This window comes from Lepidochelys kempii, chromosome 2 (genome assembly GCF_965140265.1).
Source record: "Lepidochelys kempii isolate rLepKem1 chromosome 2, rLepKem1.hap2, whole genome shotgun sequence".
Lineage (NCBI taxonomy): Eukaryota > Metazoa > Chordata > Testudines > Cheloniidae > Lepidochelys > Lepidochelys kempii.
This window is the reverse complement of record NC_133257.1, coordinates 204,164,894-204,188,743: the sequence shown is the minus strand read 5'-3', so window position 1 is coordinate 204,188,743 and position 23,850 is coordinate 204,164,894. Positions and strand designations below refer to the sequence as shown.

Genomic DNA, 23,850 nt, shown 5'->3' with positions numbered 1-23,850 from the left:
TCTAGATTAATTTCATACATCTTAATGAGAGCTAAAATTGAACGTGCACTTGTAAAAAAATAAGAAATTATATCCTGCAAAAACAATGTTTTCTGTGTCTCCAATTAATATATTCTGTATTTAATTTTATAGATAAGTTTTCACTACAAGTATATATTAGTTTAAGGGATTTTTACATGATTTTGTGCAAATATGTTTCCCATTTCATTTAATTCTTGATGAGAAACCATCTCTTTTCTCCTTAGTTCCCTTCTCTGTCTTCCCCACATCAATTTAAAGTCATTTATCTGTTACTCTTTTTGTTATCAGTTGTTAGCTAGTAGTAATGTAAGAAATGGCCAGACAGAAGCACAAGCAAAACAAGCAGCCATTTGGTGCCCTGTTTACTAGGGGCTTCTGCAACTCACATAGAGCTCAGTCTGGCCAGGTGCTGAACTCTCTGGTCTTGATCCAGAAAAGTACTTGACCACACTCTCAACTTTAAACATTTGAAGAGGCACACTGACCTCAACGAGACTATGGTTTGCTGAATCTGGGCCATAATGCTTAGTACCTTGCAAAACCATGCCTATACTGAGTTTAGTTCTCTCTCCAGCTGTGGGACTGGAGGGAGAGGCAACACCACACCATCTTTCACACCCCTCACTATACAACAACAGAACTGGAAATGGAGGCAATTCATGGACTCATCTTTCTCCCTTCAAACAGCTTGAGGCCATACAAATGGTAAAGTGTGTTCCAGGCAATAGCAATGTCAGTGCCCAGTACTTTCAATACTAATATAACAGAGTAGTACTGCTGATAATCCAGTGTGAGTTACAGCAGATTTTATGTAAATGACCTTAAAATATTCTGCCACAATTAATCCTGTGGAAAAACCAGCATCTATTATGTACGTTCAGTCAGAAATATCTGTTTGTTGCAAAGTTCCTAACATTTTGAAATATACATTTTTCCCAAGAGCAAAACATTTTTGCAAAAGTTTCAAGGACTGATTCAGACCTGAACCAAAATGAAGCTGTAACAGATAAAGCCATGGTTTGAAGATATAAAAATAATGCTAATGTTAGTTCTTGTTGATCCTGTAATAGGATGAAAGCAATACAGAGGACTGATTGTCACAGTGTGAGATTAGTTACACCATACTCCTTTCCTAGTGTGTTAGAGCTTCTCAAAGACTACACATGTTAAAAGAAAGAGTTGCCAGTAATTAATTGAAAATTAAATTATTTAATTTTACTAAATTATTTTAAAACTTGTTATCCTATTTCAATTAAGATTAGTGGTTTAAGATTGGGTATTTTTGTTTTGCCTCTGAAAATGTTTTGGGGGGAGGGTGGTGCTCATGAAGGTGAGACACATCACCTGGTCTTAATCTAGGTTTACTTGGCAGCTAACATGTCTTTTCCTGAGCTAGTGGAAAGCAAACTTTGTTAATAATCAAATTTATTGTAAAAATTCAAGGCCATAGTCTCTGTGCTGCTGAAGCCACTTTGCAAAGCTGACATGACACAAAATGCCAATTAAAATAGCTGAAAATAATTAGTGGAGAATTCCCTGGGGAAATTTTCCACTGGCTCTGCCATCTCCTAGGTCAGCCCACTCCCATCCCAAGAGTAGGGGAATGAGGGTACTTGTCGAAGATTTTCTGGGTGTGAGCATGCACACATGGTGGGGAGAGAAGGACGAATCAGAGCCTCACTATGCATGACTCTCCACTGCCACAGAGTCCATTGTGGGGTGGGCAACTGAGGATTAGAGACCTGCAACCAGTTCCCTGCAGCAGCCACTGGTCAAAACATCCAAGCACACCTCAGTCATAGTGCAGAATTGGCCCTAAAGCTACCTTCCTGATCCCCAAACATCAATCCAACCTTGAGTAAACTTGTGTATGCTCTGAACCCCATCATCCTGAATGTATTGCATCCGCACTTGCATTCCTTCCTCCCTGCTTGTCTTTGAATTTATTACCGGTGGGAAGATGGTTATGAAATGAAGGGGCAGGGCCTGTATACCTATCTCCTGTAGAATTGGCCTGCGTTCCTGCTAAGATCATAGAATCATAGAATCATAGAATATCAGGGTTGGAAGGGACCCCAGAAGGTCATCTAGTCCAACCCCCTGCTCAAAGCAGGACCAATTCCCAGTTAAATCATCCCAGCCAGGGCTTTGTCAAGCCTGACCTTAAAAACCTCTAAGGAAGGAGATTCTACCACCTCCCTAGGTAACGCATTCCAGTGTTTCACCACCCTCTTAGTGAAAAAGTTTTTCCTAATATCCAATCTAAACCTCCCCCACTGCAACTTGAGACCATTACTCCTCGTTCTGTCATCTGCTACCATTGAGAACAGTCTAGAGCCATCCTCTTTGGAACCCCCTTTCAGGTAGTTGAAAGCAGCTATCAAATCCCCCCTCATTCTTCTCTTCTGCAGGCTAAACAATCCCAGCTCCCTCAGCCTCTCCTCATAACTCATGTGTTCCAGTCCCCTAATCATTTTTGTTGCCCTTCGCTGGACTCTCTCCAATTTATCCACATCCTTCTTGAAGTGTGGGGCCCAAAACTGGACACAGTACTCCAGATGAGGCCTCACCAATGTCGAATAGAGGGGAACGATCACGTCCCTCGATCTGCTCGCTATGCCCCTACTTATACATCCCAAAATGCCATTGGCCTTCTTGGCAACAAGGGCACACTGCTGACTCAGATGCTGAATGCAGCACTGTGTATCAAAAACTGTGGATCTGGGAAAATATATTCAGAGGTCTCCAACTGCACATAAGAAAAGTTATATTTTCATGGCTGTAGTAGGACTTGGACATTGTAGCTGTGGGTCTACAAATCTATCCCTAGTCATATTGTTAAACTGATTATTTGGACAGGAAATAAATACTATGGATGAATGAATTTTAATTTTTCACCTGGTTGATAATCTGTGCTGGGCAAATGTGTAATGAATGGTTTAATTGAGGCTGCACTCTAGAGACTGAGTAGGAGTTATGAGGAAGTTAATGTTTTTAAATAAAAATGATACATTAGTTTAATTCAGGTAAGGAATTCACTATTTCAGTTTTCCTTGCAGTCAGTTTCAAATGACAAAGTGGTCATTTTTGCATTTATTATATTTTTAATCAATTTGTGAAGCTTTTAAAAAAAATTTAAAAAAAGATGTTGGCTTTGGGATTCAACTTTTTTAATGTACCTGGGTTTGACATGTGACTGTTATGAACAGGTAAAATGCTTAGTTTTCCCAAGACAGAAAAAGAAATCTAAACACAAAAACCATAAATCTGACATGTAGAGACACGAGGGGGTATGGGATTAAGGAAAAATGTGTGTCTTGTTCATATCTGTATGTTATTGCAAGACATTACTACAGTATTGTACATTATGGACCACATCTTCTGAGTCAGGGAATTTAGAGGTATGGACCTCAATCCCCAACCTAGGGCTACAGTGTGGCAATGAGACAATTACTTGACATCAAACTAGTGCAAGTATGTGTACACAAGCAGAGGAATCAAACCCTAGCTCATGGTGTAGACATAGCCATAGATGGAGTGCCACCCTGCATCCTGCCTTCCTTTGTGCAGCAGAACCATACTAGCTGCACTGCCTGGGCACATGAGGGTGTCAATTCTGTCCTTGTATGAAGAAGGTATCAGTGTTTTTATTCTAAATTTACCATATATGACTTGAAACAACAGCGATGTAGGACGTAAGTTACGTTTCTTAAAGCAAAGTTCCATCTGTCCATTGGTATAAACAATGCTATGGTTTTGTCAAATTATCCATTATCTAGATTTAATACAAAAAAGACCAAGGTGCAAAGTACATTTGTCAGAGGATAACATTTCATGACGTTACTGTTTCCATATTACAGCAACTCACAAAAAGACCTTTGTATATAGTACAATGAATTTGATTGCAGGTACTGTGGCTTTTTGTATAGTAAAGATGGTAATGTTTTTATATAACCTAATAATAACTTACAACATGCTACCTTTTTCTTAGAGAATAAATGTACATTGACATGTTGGTTACGTCTGTATGACTCAAAACATGAACATTTGCCAGTATAGAATAAAAATGTGCAGATTTTTCACTCGTCCTTCAATTTGTTTTTTCATTATGACTTTCTTTTCAGTCTCTCATCTTTGCCTTATTCCAGTTCAGATTTATCAAAGCTTTTGACAGCAGTTCCAGGAAGCTATTTATATGAAATGTTTCTAGAAATCTAACTCTACCATCATGAAAATTCAGAGTAAATACAAAGATATTAAATTCATCTTTTTCACCCTCCACAGCAATGGAGTTCCATGAAAACCTGCACAATATAGGAGCAAAGGAAGGCTTAAAAGAAAGGAAACTACAAAAAGCAGTAGAGAGTTTTACCTGGAATATTACAATTTTAAAGGTAATGTCTCTGGTGCTGGCAATTATGTTATTTATTCCATTCACACTTGGTCTTATAACTATATTGTCTTGTGTAGCTAATTAGTGGTCACTGTGTGATGTGATTTCATTTTTTACTATCATTATAAATTAGCTCAAGTATCCTGAAAGAGTAGCAGGCTGTCAACATGAATTTAGACAAATACACTGAATTTTACCATTGTAATTTCTTTGGGGTTTTTTGTTTGGTTTAGTTTTTGATATGTTCTTTGTAAAACCTTTTAATGTTAACAGGGTCCCCTGTGGTCCTGAATATCCATATAGGACAATGATTATTGATTTCTATGGAATAAATAGGGCTCTGAAGAGGCTATGCAGTTGTTTAAAATCTATTCAATGATTTGAAAAGGAGAAGCAGTATCGAGATAAATGCAGATCAAGAAAGGAAGTAAATACAAGTGTTGATCTTTCATAATCTATAATGAATAGTGCTTAATGATGTATACATAAATGTATTAATACTTCTGATTTGAGTAACTGAGTATGTTTGATTTAGAAATTCCCTCTGCTTTTTCTTACGCACCTATTGCTTAAATTTTGACTGAACATGAAGTGATATAGTATAAACAGTTTTCAAATGGACACCTCAAATAGTTAAAATGCAGAATGGTTTTCATATTTGTCATCTACAATCTTTCTGCACAGTAGAGTAAAATAGTTTGATAGTTATCACAGCTGTCTCCCTTAATTTCTCCAATTCAGTCCTTCCAGCCTCAATTTAAATAGTTTTCTATTTAAATTTAATAGATTCCCAGTCCCCTGTCCAGCTGAGTACCTCATCCCTACATTAAACTGTAAAATCTATTTTAATTACAAAAATTGTTTCATTTCTTTCTCCCTCTAATGCATAGTTTTTAAACCCTCTTAATTGTTGAAAATAAATTTTCCTTCTACCCCCTTCTCAGCTTAGTTCTTCTCCCCACACTCATGTTGTTATACCCATTATAGAAAAAACATTACATACAAAACCATCACCAACAGGTTGTTCTCCCACACTTGCTATCCATTTCAGCCGACAGATGCTGGGCTGTGCTTTTCAGAGTATTTAAGATGGCAAAAGTCCTCTTTGAGCCCAACTCTAGGGAGAAACAAAAATAGGTTAGATTCATTAGAGCATTCACAGCTAATAAATTCTGTCGGTAAGATTCCAAGTTCTGTTTAAAGCTAAAGAGGCCAGATTGTCCTGCAGCTTCTGCTAGATCTGGTGGATCTTGGGTGAAGGAGGAACTGAAGCATCATTCCCCTATGTCTTAGGACTCTGGATGCATTGGGGGATCATGGTCCAACATTGTGGGGGGCATGAGGGGAAGGAGTTGTTATTTGCTGCACTTTTCTTTCCTGAGCATCAGAGATCAGCTAGCAATTCCTACCTAATTTAATACTGCCTGAAGCAACAATAACTTAGACTTCATGTCTGCATCCTATTCAGAGTATAGGGAGTTTTCTGTAATTGCAGCGTCTGGTCAATGGCATCCCAATGTCCGCAGGAGCCATGATGTTAGGGTTGGGGGTGGGAGGCAGAGGAGCAGTATGGTAGACCTGACCACTCACGGTACTGAAGGCCTGTCACCCTCACATGCCATTCCCTTGGGACCAACAAGGTTGGGAGGTGGCAGGCTCTTCCTTCTCAGGGGACAAAACTCTTTAATGTTCCTCCCACACTGAACTCCCATCTGCAGAAGGGTACCACTTGTGCCATAGAAAATGCTATGGCAAAACAGACCAATGAGCCATCCCGTCAATATCTTGTCTCTGTGTGTGGCAAATGATGATGGAGATATACCACACTGAAGATGTAAAACATTATTGAAAAGTGCTTTACAAATATTAGACAATCACAGCAGCCCTTTAATTATTATTATCCCTCCCCATTTTGCAGATGGGGAAGATGAAAGACAGATAGGTCTTTCTCATCTTGCACTCTGGTAATCCAGGTCTCAGTCATACACTTGAACCAGTCTCAGATACTTCAGAGTAAGGCGTAAAAAAAATCTGATGCCCCTAAATGTGGTACTGTCATGATACAGTACCATGCCACTTGAGAGGGTGCTCTGTGAGAGAGGCTTAAAAATTAAAGCCAACTTTATATGGCTTGGAAAAACTATGATCAATAGGTCAATTGACTGAAGTACATAACGTCTTAAATAGTAGAGGTCGTTTCAACCCAGGTTGTTGTTGTTCTCTGAATAGAGAGGCTTAGATGAGAGCACACATGCAAAGTAAAATTAAATTTACGCAGCATTTTCTTTTATTCAGCAGCACATTTTTATTCAGAAAAAAAGAAATAAACGTATATGTTAAATCCAATCCAATAATAGGCCATAACAGAAGAAAGCTTAAGTGATACCTTGGATTATAGTCTGTATTTATATGGGAACTCTGATTTGCTCATTTTTAGTGAGTACATCTTTTCAAACAATAGCAAAGTGCTATCAGTTCCTAGTAGTTAGAGATAGAAAATATATTAATATGTCATTGAGTTAATTCTCATGGAAGTCAAGATATTGCCCTCATTCCAGACTTCTCTTACCCAAAAGATCTGTTGGTGTCTCTACACATAAATAGGAGGCTTCTACAGAGAAGAGAACAAAAAATAAAAGACGAAAAAATAGCTCTCAAATCACAGAAACACCGTTGGTTACAGAAATAAATGAAAATACTTTACCTTATAGCAGAGGAGTCCAGCACATCATTCAATATTACAGTGATCAGAAGAGAAATATCAAAATAGAAAAATACTAGAGTAAAAAGATACAGATAAGTAGGGCTCAGTATGCTGGGGACCCAGATATGGCCAACATGTGACTGACTACAACTGTTTATAGTGTTTTCATAATATTAAAGAAAGTTCTAGGATTTTTCAAATTTAAATACTTCATCTGTTTAGGAACAGACTAATTTAGTGACCTCAGTGTTTTCCGTACATAGATTAGTCCTTTTCACCTGTCTCCATCAAAAGGATGAGGGGTCTCTAAGCTAATAGCAGTGTAGACAACTGTTATTCTAGGTCTTGGTTATTTTAGTTGCAAGTTGTACACCTCACAACAGTGCGAACCAGGGCCAAGACTGTCAAAAGTGACTAGTGATTCCATTTTTGGGTGCCCAGGTGGAAACATTTTAGAGATAGGGGTTTAATTTTCAGAGAGGTGCTCAGAACATAGTTAAATTTAAATTGTTTCAAAATGAACACCCAGAATCTCTAGACACTTCTGAAAAATTAGACCTAAATTGTTAGGCACATTTACAGCTAGGATTTGGTCAGCACATGCCAAATTTTGAATAGCTGAACAAAAACGATATAAAGTGTGTTTGTTCTGCCTAAAAAAGTTGTGGGGCTGAGATACAGCACGTTCAGGCACAACCAGACTGGTTGTCTGAGCAGCCAGAAACCGGGGTCATTTTTCCAAGGTTCCAGCAATTATGATCTGTTGATTCAACCTCACACAAGGATTCAGCCCAGCCAGTTTCCTTTGCATTAAGTGTGCTGGGTGTCATCCTGACCCAATTAAAGTCAATGGCAAAGTTTCCATTGACTTACTGGGGACAGCATTTAATTACTTGGGTGTCACATCGGATGCAGGATTTGGATTTATGTGCATGCATTTCCTTGAAAAACTCATTCTTTTAGAATACTAGCCCATTTTGTGCACAGTTTATCCAGTATAAATCTGGTGTACTGGGATATATAGGGATTATTCATGCTGGTGTAAAATATATCCTGATAGGTAGTTTGTATTGCACTTCTGTTAATGACACAGGGAAGCATTTTTGGCTTCTAGCACAACTGATTCCCAGGCCTCCAGCATGTACATATTCATTCAGCTCCTTTTCCCATTGATCCATGAATTACAGTTTTGTGGTGAGAACAGAGCTGCTTGGAATTTGATATAGATCTATCTATAATACTTAATTGAAGAACAGTGAAATAATTAGTATTCTAAATCTCGAGGCAGTCTTGTGAAATGTGGTTATATATTTTTATTATTTGAAAAGTTTTGGTGTTTAAATTAAAAAGCAAAAAAAAAAAAAAAGGAAGTTAGAGATTTTAAACTTCTGAGTGCATTCAACCTGCTCCCACCCCGCTCCAAAGAAAAACTTTTAAGAACCATCACAGTTCAGATATTAGCGTTTTCTTTTCTAACTCTCTAGACATGTCAGGTACAAATGTCAATTCTTTTGCCAAAACTGGAAAACGGGATAGACTGTGGGTAATTATTTCTTCCTCTAAATATATTTTTGTTATATGAGCGTAATGAGCTTGTGTTGTGAAGGGTACAATATTGTGGAGCTCCTCAAAATAATTTAAAAATAATGCATGTGGGTATCTTTGTGAAAAATCCACTGTACATCTTTAAAGGTGAAGAGACCCAGGTGCTCACTGACTGTGGGGGTGCAGCAAGACACTGTATAGTATGTCTTTGGTTTTCATATGGTGGTAAAGGAAAAGACAAGTTCACGTTCGTAAAAGTGACCTGCAAATAATAAAAGTCCAGATACTTTGTTTTGGACACTAGCAGTTAATTCTAAAGTTACTCTAAGATCGGCATTGACCTCATAATTAATTTTAAATCTACTAGTCTTGTTTTGCATATTGCTGGCAAGCAAACATTTGTGTGGGTTTCTTTCTCCTTCAGTGATGGGTTGGTTTCTAGTTTCATTTATATTTATTGTGTACTCACAGGAACATTGCAAAATCTGCCCCTTCCACCACTACCATATACTAAAAAGGGCATTTTCTAATTATTCATCCTAATGAGAAGTTTGAAAAACAAGTGACATTCTTATGAACTTTAAAACCAATAGATATTCTTACTAACTTCAGAAACTTCATATACAATAATAATAATCATGTGTATAAACCACCTTTTATCAGAGGATATTAAAGTTCTTTGCCATTATTACTTTACACTTACAATCTTTCTGTGAGGTGTCTCTTTTTTGGAAAAAAAAAGATTGACCTTTCTATTTGTATATTATATTTATAATGTAGATATTTTAACTAGTTTAATGCCACTGAAGTTTGATATTGTTTTCTTCACCTCTAAGGGCAGGATCAATTAGGTAATATGATTTTAATTCACTCTTAGAAGTGCTCTAATTCCATACTAAATGGAGGTTCAATAATGACTGTAGTGCATGTAGTGTGAGCTGTGGTCATGAAGGTGTATATTGTGACTTTATATTAGGAAGGAACTACATGTAGTTCAAGGTTTTGAGTGTAATGGTCAAAGTACTAAATCATAAATTTAGGGTCCAATAGGAACAACTGACACTGGAGAGGATGCAGGGAGTTCCTTTCAGTACACCCACTAATTGCAGTGTCCATACCCCATAATGTGTGTGTGGTATGTCAAGGTTCCTTCCCCACTCTGAACTCTAGGGTACAGATGTGGGGACCTGCATGAAAACCTCCTAAGCTTACTTTTACCAGCTTAGGTTAAAACTTCCCCAAGGTACAAACTATTTTACCCTTTGCCCTTGGACTTTCGCTGCCACCACCAAACGTTTAACCGGTTACTGGGAAACAGTTGTTTGGAAACGTCTTTCCCCCCCAAAAATCCTCCTAACCCTTGTACCCCACTTCCTGGGGAAGGTTTGGTAAAAATCCTCACCAATTTGCATAGGTGACCACAGACCCAAACCCTTGGATCTTAAGAACAATGAAAAAGCATTCAGTTTCTGAAAAGAAGAATTTTAATAGAAGCAAAAAGAATCACCTCTGTAAAATCAGGATGGTAAATACCTTACAGGGTAATTAGAGTCAAAACACAGAGAATCCATCTAGGCAAAACCTTAAGTTACAAAAACACACAAAGACAGGAATATCCATTCCTTTCAGCACAGCTTATTTTCTCAGCCATTTAAAGAAATCATAATCTAACGCATATCTAGCTAGATTACTTAAATTCTAAGACTCCATTCCTGTTCTGTCCCCGGCAAAAGCATCAGACAGACAGAGACCGAGACCCTTTGTTTCTCCCTCCCCCCAGCTTTTGAAAGTATCTTGTCTCCTCATTGGTCATTTTGGTCAGGTGCCAGCGAGGTTTTCCTAGCTTTTTAACCCTTTACAGGTGAAAGGGTTTTTCCTCTGGCCAGGAGGGATTTTAAAGGTGTTTACCCTTCCCTTTATATTTATGACAGGTATGATCATTACCCTATGGGGAAAGCACTTTTTATATATTAAGAACCGTTGCTGTGGACTGTCCCTCCAGCCCCTGAAGTATTGACATACCTTTTGAGGCTATCTTTATGCATCAGGAAGGAAAAATAAACAATACAGGTTCATTTTATTTGCTCTGTATTTCCCCATGGCTATTCGAAATCAGCCTGCTTCTTTTAAGCAAAAAGCATAACCTCTTATAATAAAGCAAAGTCAAGTTAATCTGAACAACTCTACAAAAATATCCTCATGCTGAAAATCAAGCGTCAATCTTAGCTCCTTCATAGGGAAAGGTCAGGACCGTAGGACACAGCTGATGTAATTTTTAAACAAATTAAGCTGTATTTCACCCTCAAGTTATAGATATTGATTCTCTTTAATTGGTACAATTGAACTCCAGCTGACATAGTGGAAAATTGGATAAAATAATAAAATAAATTGATAATTTCTCTATTAAACAGTCAGCCTTTGAATTGAATACATATTATAACCACTATACCCAAGGCTTCCTAATCTGTAATTATATGGCCAAATTCATCCATGGTATACCAAGGAGTTACTGATAGAAGTGGACTCGTTCTTGTCCAGCTCAGAACATTGCTTCCACAGCCCTCAGCTCCTGCAGACTGCTCGCATGGCCTTGGCAAGTGTTCTTTGGCTTTACTGAGGCACAAAATGGAAAGTCTGGATGTATTTAAAGGTTGTCCCAGATGGTTTCATAAATAGTCCCCAGTCAAAGTCCAGGAAAGCCTTAAAGGGATTAAACATGAAAATTTAATAACCAGAAGAACTTTGTAATGTCAATATTAAACATCCTTTTTAAATATTAAACACGAAAGTTCTTCTGATGTTAAGCTACTGTTAAAGTACAAGTAGGATGGAAACTGGTTTCAGTCACCATTACTTGGGTTCACAACCCATTATCACAGAATGTCAACAATTTTCTAAACCACAGAATGATTTCACCCATAAATTTAGAGTTTCTGTTTGTCAAATATATCTCAGATGTTCTTCACATGGAGCTTGTCTACACTACAAAAAAAAATCTTGACAATGAGCAGCAGCACTAGGAGTAGTTTAACTGGTACTGAACGTGGGTTAGCTCCCAGGTATTGACAAACTGTGTTCAAACTTGCAGTTTTTTTGTGGTGCAGACAATCCTGGAGTATGTGTGTGTGGTGAAGAGTGCTTCTCTTCATTATTGCTAATTTGAGCACAATGGGTACAAATTTCACTTAATGAATGTGAGACCATACAGTGCAAAGCATTTGTAATCAATGAAACAATAAGGCAGGTACTGTACCTAAATACTATTTATAAATATACTTACAAAATTACCCTTTGTCAATTGTTGAGACCCCACCCAAATGCCAGCATGAACTCCTTGTTTATTCAAAATGGCTCCAAGACTGCAACGTTTTAAAATATGATGCAACAAAACGTACCTAAACACAAGAATTGCTCGTGATGACCACTCCTTCTGAACTCTTTGACCTGGAAAAAGGACACATAGCTGGTCTCCCCCAGATGGTCAAAGACAGAATACGTGGTAGCACCAGTTCCAAGACCTACCTTGTGGCACCTACACCAACCATTTCTCATTCAGAGGAAGGGGCTGTCCTCAGACTAAGTCACATCAGCACAGGTGACTGATGATTTGATGCTTTTTCTCTCAGATGGCCAAAAACTGTGGAGTTTACCATCAATTCCATGCCCTACACCCCATAATCATCCCAACCTACAATCAACAATGGTGATTATTTGGAGATGGCCCCTAAGTGGCCTAAAATTTACTGTTCTGTTGGAAAGGAGGACGTGTAAGAACCTGCACAACCATGTACTAGAAGCAGCACAAATACCTGCACTAGAGAAAAGATGCACAATGTAACCAACGCATATACACACACACAAGTCAAGATGAACTGCATTTTATCAAGATGCCAGTGCCAACCCTTTTCTTATTCAAATACTGCTGCCCTTTAGACAGACTACATACATCGGAGCACCCCTATTGAGCCAGCCAGTCTGGTGGCTCAGTGCTGTTCCACATTGTGGTGTCTGCCCTTCCATTTCTTTACATTCCTACTTCCTTTTTAGTTTCTGGCCAACAAGTCATTTTAAAAGTAAAATATACAGTAATAATAGTGACAGTCATATGGTACTGTAGAATCTGTGACAAAAAAAGTCAAGCTTCAGGAGAAGATACAGAGTAAAGCAAATGTAAAACTGTTGAGACATTCTACTTGTTGTTGTCACATTGGATCAAAGCCAACATCTCATTTCACAGATGTAGGGAGATGATAAACGCAAAACCCTTTTCTTTTTTAATTACCTTTCAGTTTCTATTCAGATCTGACATTACAGCTCATACCTGAAAATATCAAAGCAAAGCACAAGCTTTTCCATGCTGATGAAGTTGCTCTTCTAGGGTAGAATACAGGCAAATGAGAATTTAAATTCGTTAAAGAAATGTAATTGATATTGCATATTAACTCATGTCCTCTTTTTTTAACAGTTTATAAATGAATATCATTGTTGGAGTTTGATGTCCTTTAAAGCAAGTACTACATGATGGGCCACAAAGCAATACTGTACTAAATTCATTTTGTGACATATGAACAAATGTTAATACAGTAGATGCTCGTTTGCAGCAACACCTTGTTGCTCATAAGTCGTGGTTGCTCTTACATTTCCCACAGGAACACTGTCCCTACTGTGAATTGTCGACATGCCCCGTAACAGCTACAGCCACATAGGAGCAACATAGCGAAAGGGCACCGATATGTTGCTACGAATGAATGTCTACTGTACAATATACTCCCAGTTATGCTCGTAACATGCATTTTATTCGGATAATTGGGAGTGGCTTCACCAACAGCCGGGAGTTCGTCATTGTCCTCCTCACAGTCCTGGTTGGGGATCTTTGCTGTCCCTTCTCACTCACTCCTGTGACAGCAGAGCTGCAAAGGGCTCCATGTGCTGCCGCAGAGCAGGTGACAGCCAATGCCTGCAGGTACATGGTGCGAGGGTGAGGTTGCGGTCCTGACAAGGCAGAGCAGAGACCCCCGGCTAGCGTCTGCAGGGATTGAGTGTCCACAGCCCTGCAGAAGTGCAGGGAGCCCTCTGCAGCTCCTCTGTCACAGCCCCACGCACTTACTCCCTTTGACAGTGTGGCCTGCAAAAGGACTCCCTGCACTGCCACAGGACCCATTCAGCATCAGGGTGACCTCCCCCTGGCCAAGGGCTCCTCCTCCTCACTGTCCTAGCTGGGTTGGGCAGGTTGCTCTTTTAACCAAACCTCTGCATTATCCAAATCTCTTCCTTGTTCCCCAGCATGAGATACATGCTGTAGAGGCAGATATCTCATCTATCTCATGCTAAGGGATTCTGATAATGTGGATTCAGAGTAGCAGTTGTGTTAGTCTGTATTCGCAAAAAAGAAAAGGAGTACTAGTGGCACCTTAGAGACTAACACATTTATTTGAGCGTAAGCATCCGATGAGGAGAGCTGTAGCTCACGAAAGCTTATGCTCAAATAAATGTGTTAGTCTCTAAGGTGCCACTAGTACTCCTTTTTGATAATGTGGAGGTTCAGATAACAGGGTTTTGGATTAGCAGCAGTATTCTGTATATGAAATAGAATACTGTGCTTTATTCTGTTGTTCCTTTCTTTAGTGGACAGCAGTGGTTACAGTCCAGGACGGCAGCTTCCTCGCAATTCGCCTTAATTGTGACATGCAAACCCATTACTGTTCCCATCCCCAGACTGGTTCCCAATCATGTCAGATTTGGTGGTAGTAAATCTTGGTTATGTGGACAGTTTTCCAGTGGAGAGTAGATTCAGAGAATTAAGCTCATTTAGTTTTGACCTAACCCAGATTTGAAGGCAACTCTTCAGAGGTGAAAGGCTGGTAGAACTGACATCACCATACAGCCAACAAACAGCATCTGGGTTTAGTTTTGGAATTGCTTCAGGCTCCAGGATTGAGTTGCCTTTAAAGATCAGGTTACTGTTGGCGTAGCTGATTGCTTTGTTTCCTTGAATGTTGTTTTCCTTTAACTCATTCTGGATTATGGTGTGTGCATCTCATTCTTGTTTGAGCCATCGGTTAGGTTTGCATTAATTTTGGAATGCATGGGTTTTGCATCCATCTTGGTTTTGCAGCACAGATTTTCAGAGCATACATATATTCTAGCTGGCAATCAATTGTATATAATAGTACTTCACTTTGTGAATCAGGATCAAATAGTGTGTTAAGAAATTGGGGTCTTCTGTAACAACATATAAGGAGTGGAGGATCAGTCCTGCATTTCCTAGTAGTTCCTCACTTAGAGGGCTTATAGGATTGGGCTTTTGTCTAGTCGTTGAGACATTTAACCTGTAACAAATGAATTACTGTATTAGGCCAACTGTTGAGTTCTAGATTGAGAAGACAAATCTTTGAATCCATACAAAGGAGCTTTTTAGTTTAATTTTATTAAGGTCCTTATTACTGCGTTTTGCTGTTACTTCAGTAAGTGTTGTAGGTGAGATTGCATGACTCTTTCCATTCTGTCACACTACTCCCCTATCTTCCAGTCATTAAGAATTTTTTGAAACTTCTACCTTTTGGGAGACATTTTTTGAAGCTTTGCCACTTCCTGATTACAGATTGTTCGGAAAGTTTTCGGAATAGTTCTGTCTATATCAGTGTTTCTCAAACTGGGGATCTCAATCCAAAAGGAGGTTGCAAGGCTATTGTCAGGGGGTTGTGAGAGGTAGGGGTGGGTAGAGCAGTACCGCACTCCGGCCACCCAGGTCTGAAGGCAGCACCAACGCCAGCAGTAGCTCAGAAGTAAGGGTGGCAGTACCACACGTATGCTCCTATGATTATGTACAGTAATTTGCTATCACCTTTTTTGTGTGTATGTGGGGGGGGTGTTGTCACAAATATTTTCAAAGGGGGGCCCAGCAAAAAAAGTTTGAGAGCCCCTGGCCTATATGAATGAAATACCAGTGCGGAAAAATACACTTTACCCAAGCACTGGTAGCAAAGTCAGCGCTGTCATGAGGCTAGGCATGGTCAAGGGTTGAACTCCAGCACTGATTAGACCAGCCACCCTGGGATGCATGTACCAGCACCAGCCAGATTTATCGAGACCTTCCAATCCCACAAGAACTTTCACTCCTTTCAACCTAACTCACCCTGACTGTGCTGAGACTCTTGAATATGGCATCAAGTACTTCAGTGTGATTGCCAGCAACACCCAGATCCACAGCATCTGTGATGGATCTAGAGTATTCATTCTCCTCAGCATCCTCAGTTACCTCAGGTGATGATCACAAGCATGAACAGCCATGTGTACTCAGTGAGAGCATCACCACCACCCTTTACCTTAGGAGTTCCAGGGGCCCTCAACACTCCCAGGAACCTGGTTCCTCACCCCAGGACCTCAAGGACTGTACTTCTATGCCCCTGTGGCCCTGTTGGGCACCTTGGTCATCTCACGAGAAGCAAGACTACTCAGAGCAACCATAAGTGCTTACAGCTCCTTCATTCATTTTTTTTAGTAACTCAAGCAGCACCCGAACCTCCACCAACTCAAGTCTCTTGTAGTCATAAGGAGGAACAAGAGGAAACAAGCCCTTCCTCAATAGATTCCTCAAGACCAGTTGCTTTATCATCTCTGGGTGAAGCAGTGTTTCTCCACAGGGCCCCACAATTAGATGACTTTAAGGAGTTCCAAGACCTCTGGGAAAAAACAACAACGGCACTCCAGCTACCATTGGAGGAGGTGCAGGAGCCCACCCACAAACTAGTGAATATTTTGCAATCTACTGCTCTGGGATGGCATCCTGGCCTATAAATGAAGCAATAATGGATTCAGCCCAATCACTATAGCAGACCCCAGCTACAATTGCTGCCACATCCAGGAAGGTGGACAGAAAATATCAAGTTCCATCTGGAGATATGGAATATTTTACAACCACTCTGGTTATCATGGTGGCCAACAAGAAGGCAAGACAGAAGAGAGCAGTGCTAAAGGAAAAGAAGCTGAAGAGGCTAGATTTATTTGTCAGAAAAGGCTATTATTTGGCTTATTTGGACTTGCCAACTATCAAACATTTTTGGGGGGACGGAAGGAGTTCAATGGAGCCCTGTGTTATTACAAGAAGTCAGATTAGATGGTCACAATGGTCTTCTCTGGCTTTGGAATCAATTAATCTATGAATTTTTTTTAAAAGTCTTGCTTCCTTTTCTTGAATATCCCCAAAGCCAAAATGGAAGGGCTCAAAGAAAGGAAATATGTCATTGTAATAGCCCTTACCAAGGAACATTGCCTTGTATTGTTCTGGGGTGAATTCGTTAGAAAGAATTATGAAGCTTTGAAAATTGGTCCTGTGGAAAAACAGTAAGTGATCATGTAATTAAAGACTGTGTCACACTGCCTGTGCACCAGTGGGGAAATTAAGGGTGCAGAATTAATCCTAATTCTGGCATTTCTTAACATTTAAGTGCTTTACTTTTTAATCTCAGTAGTGGACTTTTAACAGAGTTTGTGTGTAATTTCCTAGGTTTTTAAACAAGCAAACTGGGTGGGGGGGGAATTCCATCCTGTGGCATCATATTGACAACCACATGGTTCATCAGCAGGGATAGAATCTTTAGATCCACTGCATTGACCTTTCCCACTTGAGTTAATGGAGTAACAGATAGCAATAGCAGGGTGTCATTCTCTGTGTGGACTAGCAGTGGGGTGCAGGGAGAGAGGCACGCTTTTCCCAATGGGTTTCATAGATATTTGCAGACAGCAAAGGAATAGTGAGACTCAGCAATCTTGGGTTCCATTTCAGGCTCTGGATGGGAGTGTGCTCTAGTGGGCAGAGACTCTTCTGCCTATTCCACTGCTCCCCCCCCCCCCAATAACTTGACCCATTCTGCACCATTCCCTTCAACTTGTCCCAGTCCTGTCTCTTCCCCATCCCTGGTTCCCTGCCCCAGTACTGTTCTTCTTAACTTACCGGCCCAGTCTCCTTGCCTAACCACTGCTAATCTCCCTGGCCAGGCTCGCTGTCTGAGACCCCAGTCTCTCCTCTTCTCCCCCACCACTTCCAGTCCCAGGCTTCTTGCCCAGCCACTCCCAGGTCTCTTCTCTTCTCTTGAGTCCTCATCCCATCTGCCCCACTCACTCGCTCCCAGTTCTAGTCGTCTTCTGCAGGCTTGTCATCCTGTCTCAGTCACCCTGTCCACCCCAGCCCCCAGTCTTCTTTCCCAGCCAGCCCCTGCTCTCTCCCAGCACCCCAGCTTTCTCAGCTCTCCCCAGTAGGTCTTAGTCCTGGTTTTTATGTCCAGTCAGTCCCAGTTGTCCCTCTGCTCCCCAGCCCCTTGTCTGATTTCAATGTTCACCCCATAAGCCAACTATCTCCCAGCCCCACTGCATTTCTTCCATCATCTCCCAGTGTCCTCTCCCAAAGAGTCCCACCCAGTCTCCTTGCCCAACCACACCGGCTCCCAGTCCCAGATTCTCTTTCCCCCACTGCCAGCCTCCTTGTCCCAATCCACTCCTTTTCTCCCCCTGGTCCAGCTCTTGTCCCCTCTACATTTGAATCAGACAGCTTCCTTCTCCACGAGGCATGGGCAGAAGCATGGTAATTAATAGCACAGGAGAGACCATCTCCCTGCTCGTAGTTCTAGGGCCCACCCCACCCCTGCCCAGAGTAACTGGGAGCAGCCATTACAGAGAAAGTCATGCTTCACACTTGTAGCCCTGGGCTGGATAGAACATGCACAGCCATATGCAGGCGCATGCTCCCTGAGGACAGGTGGATGGTTCTGTGGATGAAGGGAAAGCAGTGGATGTATTGTTTCTTGACTTTAGCAAAGCTTTTGACACGGTCTCCCACAGTATTCTTGTCAGCAAGTTAAGGAAGTATGGGCTGGATGAATGCACTATAAGGTGGGTAGAAAGCTGGCTAGATTGTCGGGCTCAACGGGTAGTGATCAATGGCTCCATGTCTAGTTGGCAGCCGGTATCAAGTGGAGTGCCCCAAGGGTCGGTCCTGGGGCCGGTTTTGTTCAATATCTTCATAAATGATCTGGAGGATGGTGTGGATTGCACTCTCAGCAAATTTGCGGATGATACTAAACTGGGAGGAGTGGTAGATACGCTGGAGGGGAGGGATAGGATACAGAAGGACCTAGACAAATTGGAGGATTGGGCCAAAAGAAATCTGATGAGGTTCAATAAGGATAAGTGCAGGGTCCTGCACTTAGGACGGAAGAACCCAATGCACCGCTACAGACTAGGGACCGAATGGCTAGGCAGCAGTTCTGCGGAAAAGGACCTAGGGGTGACAGTGGACGAGAAGCTGGATATGAGTCAGCAGTGTGCCCTTGTTGCCAAGAAGGCCAATGGCATTTTGGGATGTATAAGTAGGGGCATAGCGAGCAGATCGAGGGACGTGATCATTCCCCTCTATTCGATATTGGTGAGGCCTCATCTGGAGTACTGTGTCCAGTTTTGGGCCCCACACTTCAAGAAGGATGTGGATAAATTGGAGAGAGTCCAGCGAAGGGCAACAAAAATGATTAGGGGTCTGGAACACATGAGTTATGAGGAGAGGCTGAGGGAGCTGGGATTGTTTAGCCTGCAGAAGAGAAGAATGAGGGGGGATTTGATTGCTGCTTTCACCTACCTGAAAGGGGGTTCCAAAGAGGATGGCTCTAGACTGTTCTCAATGGTAGCAGATGACAGAACGAGGAGTAATGGTCTCAAGTTGCAGTGGGGGAGGTTTAGATTGGATATTCGGAAAAACTTTTTCACTAAGAGGGTGGTGAAACACTGGAATGCGTTACCTAGGGAGGTGGTAGAATCTCCTTCCTTAGAGGTTTTTAAGGTCAGGCTTGACAAAGCCCTGGCTGGGATGATCTAACTGGGAATTGGTCCTGCTTTGAGCAGGGGGTTGGACTAGATGACCTTCTGGGGTCCCTTCCAACCCTGATATTCTATGATTCTATGACAGACTCTTTGGAAATTTAGCTGCTGAAATCTCTACTGAGCATGGGCAAACTTCAGTTTTCAAAGGCTCATAACTTGGCCAAACTTGAGCATATTTTCACAGCAAAAGGCACATCCCTGATACAAAGGCCACCCCCCTGCCAAATTACAAGTCCTTGCTTTAAAATATTGAACATGAGAGCCATTCAAAGAAAAGGTCTCAAGAATTTTTTAACATGGACAAAAAAACCCACATTTTTCTGTAATCTTGTTCTTGGAAATGGCTGAACTGTTTGGCTGAAATTTTTCAGAAGAAAAATCAGCTTGAGGCTGACACGCAGTTTGGAAAATTTCAGCGCAAACAGTTAAAGGTTCACATAGTTGTAAGCAGCAAAGTCTCATAATGGGGAGTGTCAGGCAAGCTTAATTGTAGGCCGAGCTACCAGCACAACCTATAATAAACAGCCTGGTTAAAGTTCTGTAAAGTTCTAAAAGTGCATTCTAACTAATCCACATAACAACTTGTGCTAGAGACAGATGCATTCTCGCTATGACTCACTTATTCGACCGGAATGTTTTAAATTAACTTTCTTGGTTGTCATGTTTAGGGGGGAAAAAAAAAGTCCTGGTTTCCTTTAACAGATGAAAGAATCAAAACGTTATTGAAACCAGTAGCTGAACTTTCTGTTACTTGTCTCCCCATAGGTGGAACATGCATTGCCAATTGCAATTCCAAGGAGGATTTTTGTTTGTTTATTTATTTATTTGTTGTATACAGCAATGTTTTCCATTTGTGTGGCTCAAACAGAAATAATTTGGTACATTCTAATTCCATATGAAAATATTTTTCATCAGTTGTAGGTGTCAGTACCGTAACATTCTTTAGCAAGTTCTATACCGATCTCATATGCTTATTCAGACCTGGCTTATCCTGTTTTACTTCTGCGCGCAAAGGGCGGCCCTCCAGAGAGTGCAAATGTAGTCTCCTTTGCCCCAAGAGTCTCTCTACATGGGTACTGTGAAGTCTTCTATGTGCAGTGGTGACTCAGGGAAGAGGCTGTTCTCTGTAGCATGGTCAGCCCATGGATTCCTGCATGTAAATAGCATATGAAGGAGTTGCTGTTTGTAGCAGCATTGACTCATGGTGGTTCACCTCTTTGGCTCTTCCTGAGCACAGCTGCAAGTAGGGAGAGCCTAGATAATAATCGCATAACTCCACCAAGGGAAGGGAGGCATAGCAATTTCTGTAGGACAGGTCCTGCTGTCGAAGTTCTAGGCCTGCCCTTTCTCTGAGCAGCTCCTTAAGCTCCTCCTAGTACAGCAGGAGAAATACAATTCCTTGGAAGCATCATAGATGTAACCCCGCTGAGTTTTCAGTCCTCTCTGCCCCTCTCACAAGGGCTTTCTCTGACGCTAGCCCTTATTTAGGTTTATCACCAGGGTAATGTTGAGTGAAGAGAGTTGCTGGTAAACAAAAAACAAAAGCACGTAATTGCCCTGTGAGGTGTACAAATGAATCTTCACATCTGTCTGCATTAATAAACAGCCTGTGTTAAAACTGTAGCAGATTCCGTTACTGAAAGCTGTTGGGTAGCGAGGGTTTCTGTTCTTTTGTTTGTACATCCAGTTGGCTCCAGAGAAAGCAAGCAGCATGGCTTCTTACTAACGCACAGTAATCTGGTTTTGATCTTCATGAGCAGGGCAACTGTACAATAAATCTGAAAAGAATCCTATTATTGATTGTGTGTTCTAATTGTATTTGTTCTTACAGGGACAAGCTGATCTTCTAAAATATGCTAAAAATGAGACATTGGAGAATCTGAAACAAATCCATTATGCCGCTCTTTCATGTGGACTCAATAAACCAGGCACTGAAAATGCAGATGTCTCAAAGCCCCGTCGAAGCCTGGAGGCCATACCTGAAAAGTCAAGTGATGAAACTGGAGAATGAGGGAACTTTCTGCTCATAATTCTGGAGTTTATAACTCTGCAACCAATTGTAGCTGCACAGGACATTTGCTTTGCACTTAATATTGAAAACTATATTTGGAGTTTTTAAAGCACAACTGGAAAAGCTAATTACAATCTATTAAAACTGTGAATGTACGTTGCAATTCTGCGTGTGACGGCAATGAGATTGTTTAACATGGAAATTATCTTGCTGGCCAAAATGTATATTTGTAAAATATATCATAATTCAGTAACGTGTGCTGAAAAGGGGAGGTGGATTCCTAGGTTAGACTGTGACTGTGCTTGATTTTCAAAATAATTAGGTGTGCAATTCCTTGATTTTTGTGCAAAATTCAGTAATTGTTTGTAATACATAGGTATGCAATTGTGCACCTAACTTATGAAAATCAGGTCAATAAAATGAATTACACATTCCCTAAAAAATGTGGATTTTATTTTAGACACTTGAGGGTATTTGGGTTTGAAGGGGAATTTTTTTTTCTTGTTGAGCCATAAATAAAAAGGAGAATGTAACTAGACAGTGCTCACTGACTCTTCAGTGCACTATAGGACAGCCATTGTGTGAAAGGAAAATGTGCAATCAGTCTGATATAGCCTAGGTCTGAAGAAGATACATACCTATGAACTTCAGCAAATGTGTATAGCTAATGTAGAAGTGACCAAACTGCAAGTAAAGTGTTGTAAATAATTTTTCATTCTGTGAAGTGAAGTGTTCACATTAAAAGCAAGTTTTGTGATATCACTCCCATGCAAGTAAAGCTTTTAACTAAACTTTAACTTTATTTTTCAGTTTAAAAATATTTTCTTCTATACATAGTAGGTGATATCTCAGTTATGAGGTTTGTCAGAAACCTGTTTCTGTTATTTATTTTAGATAAAGGTACAGTAACTAATGTACTCATAAAATTGTTAGACAAACCTAGAGTCATCTATTTGGGCTTCTGATTTAACAATAAAGTGCAGTGTATCATCACACAGTGCACTATTTTCAAAGAAAAATAAGATTAAAATGCAGTTTCTATTCAGCAGGGGGGATTTTATTGAATCCTTGAGTGGCACTTTACACCACACTGAGGTTTCACTTATACCAAACCAAGGCCCTGATTCTGCAATGAAAGCTGTGTGAGTGGACCTCTGCATTTACACAGAATCTTGTTGACTTTAATGGAGCTCTCCCTACAGATAGCAATTCGCCTGCCTGGATCTGATTACACGATAATCTTTAGTAATTAAAAAAGTTGAATGCACTCCATGTAGTACCCTTTGAAGTTGCTTTTCTAAATGACATTCTGTACAGATTAGACGCTGATTGCTGCTCAACTCCCAGTGAGCAGATCATATACTGCAAGCCCAAAATATTGTGCTCCTACTTAGGCAAAACTTCCATTGACTGCCATATAAAGATGTAAGAATATGGCCCATAGTCCTCATTGCTCTTTAAGTGATCTTTCCCAAGGCTGTCAACTGTGAGATCTCTGATTCCAGTTCTTAGTTGTAGTTAATACCAAATTAGTCTGCATGGGCCAAATGCATCCCTGATGTATTTTTCACAAACTAAGTGGGAATGAGGAATGAACTGGGCTACAAATGTACAAGGGCAATTTCACTGTAAACAAATATTTAGCAGAAACTTCAATAACCTACTTGCAGTGCGTGTTTACTGACAACTTTTGATTCAAGCAGAAAGCTAGTAGCTTTAGGAAACATCACTATAATGTGTATCACCCTTAAATACGACCACAAGTCAACAAAGCTCCAATAGGAATCCTGGCCAGCATCACTTTGCACCACCCACAGTATGGCCCATTATAACACACCATAAATGAGACTGTTTCTTTAACTACACATAATCAGAATTCTGCCATCTCAGGTACTCATTCCATTTACACGTTTCTTTAAGGCACATCTCCTTGAAGCAGCTCAGGGATTAAGATTTGCCTAAGATATTATTTGTTTTATTGTTCAAAAGGCAAGCAAACTAAAAGAGAAAGGAAAAAAAAAGGCAGTATACTGCACGACTTACATATGACCTATGAGTAATTTTAAATTAGGGATTAAACTTTGAAACCAAAAGTACATGGGACTGCAACTAATCATGACTCCATCCTTACTAAATGTACAGTTACCCAACACAAAGAAAACTAGTATTTCCAAAAATGATTCCATTGTGATGCCTTTATCACGTGCATGCTTAAATCATGTGCTTAGGTAATGCAGAAAAGCACAACTAAAAATAAAATGTATTCATTCAACCTAAAAAAACCCCACCACCCAAAACAGCAACATT

General features: G+C 40.4%; 1 protein-coding gene across 2 annotated transcripts in view; it reads left to right on the top strand.

Moving 5' to 3' along the window:
* The window catches only part of PLCL2 (phospholipase C like 2), a 189,344-nt gene extending 167,010 nt beyond the window's left edge, over positions 1–22,334 (top strand). Inside the window, exons 6-7 of one of the 2 annotated variants that reach the window (XM_073333540.1) lie at positions 4,306–4,415; positions 21,364–22,334. In XM_073333540.1, coding sequence (XP_073189641.1) covers positions 4,306–4,415; positions 21,364–21,543 — 290 coding nt within the window. In that variant the 3' untranslated portion in view covers positions 21,544–22,334. Of the gene's footprint in view, positions 1–4,305; positions 4,416–21,363 lie in introns of those variants that run through there. The other variant, XM_073333541.1, reaches the window with a different exon arrangement.
* Positions 22,335–23,850: the final 1,516 nt, after the last annotated feature.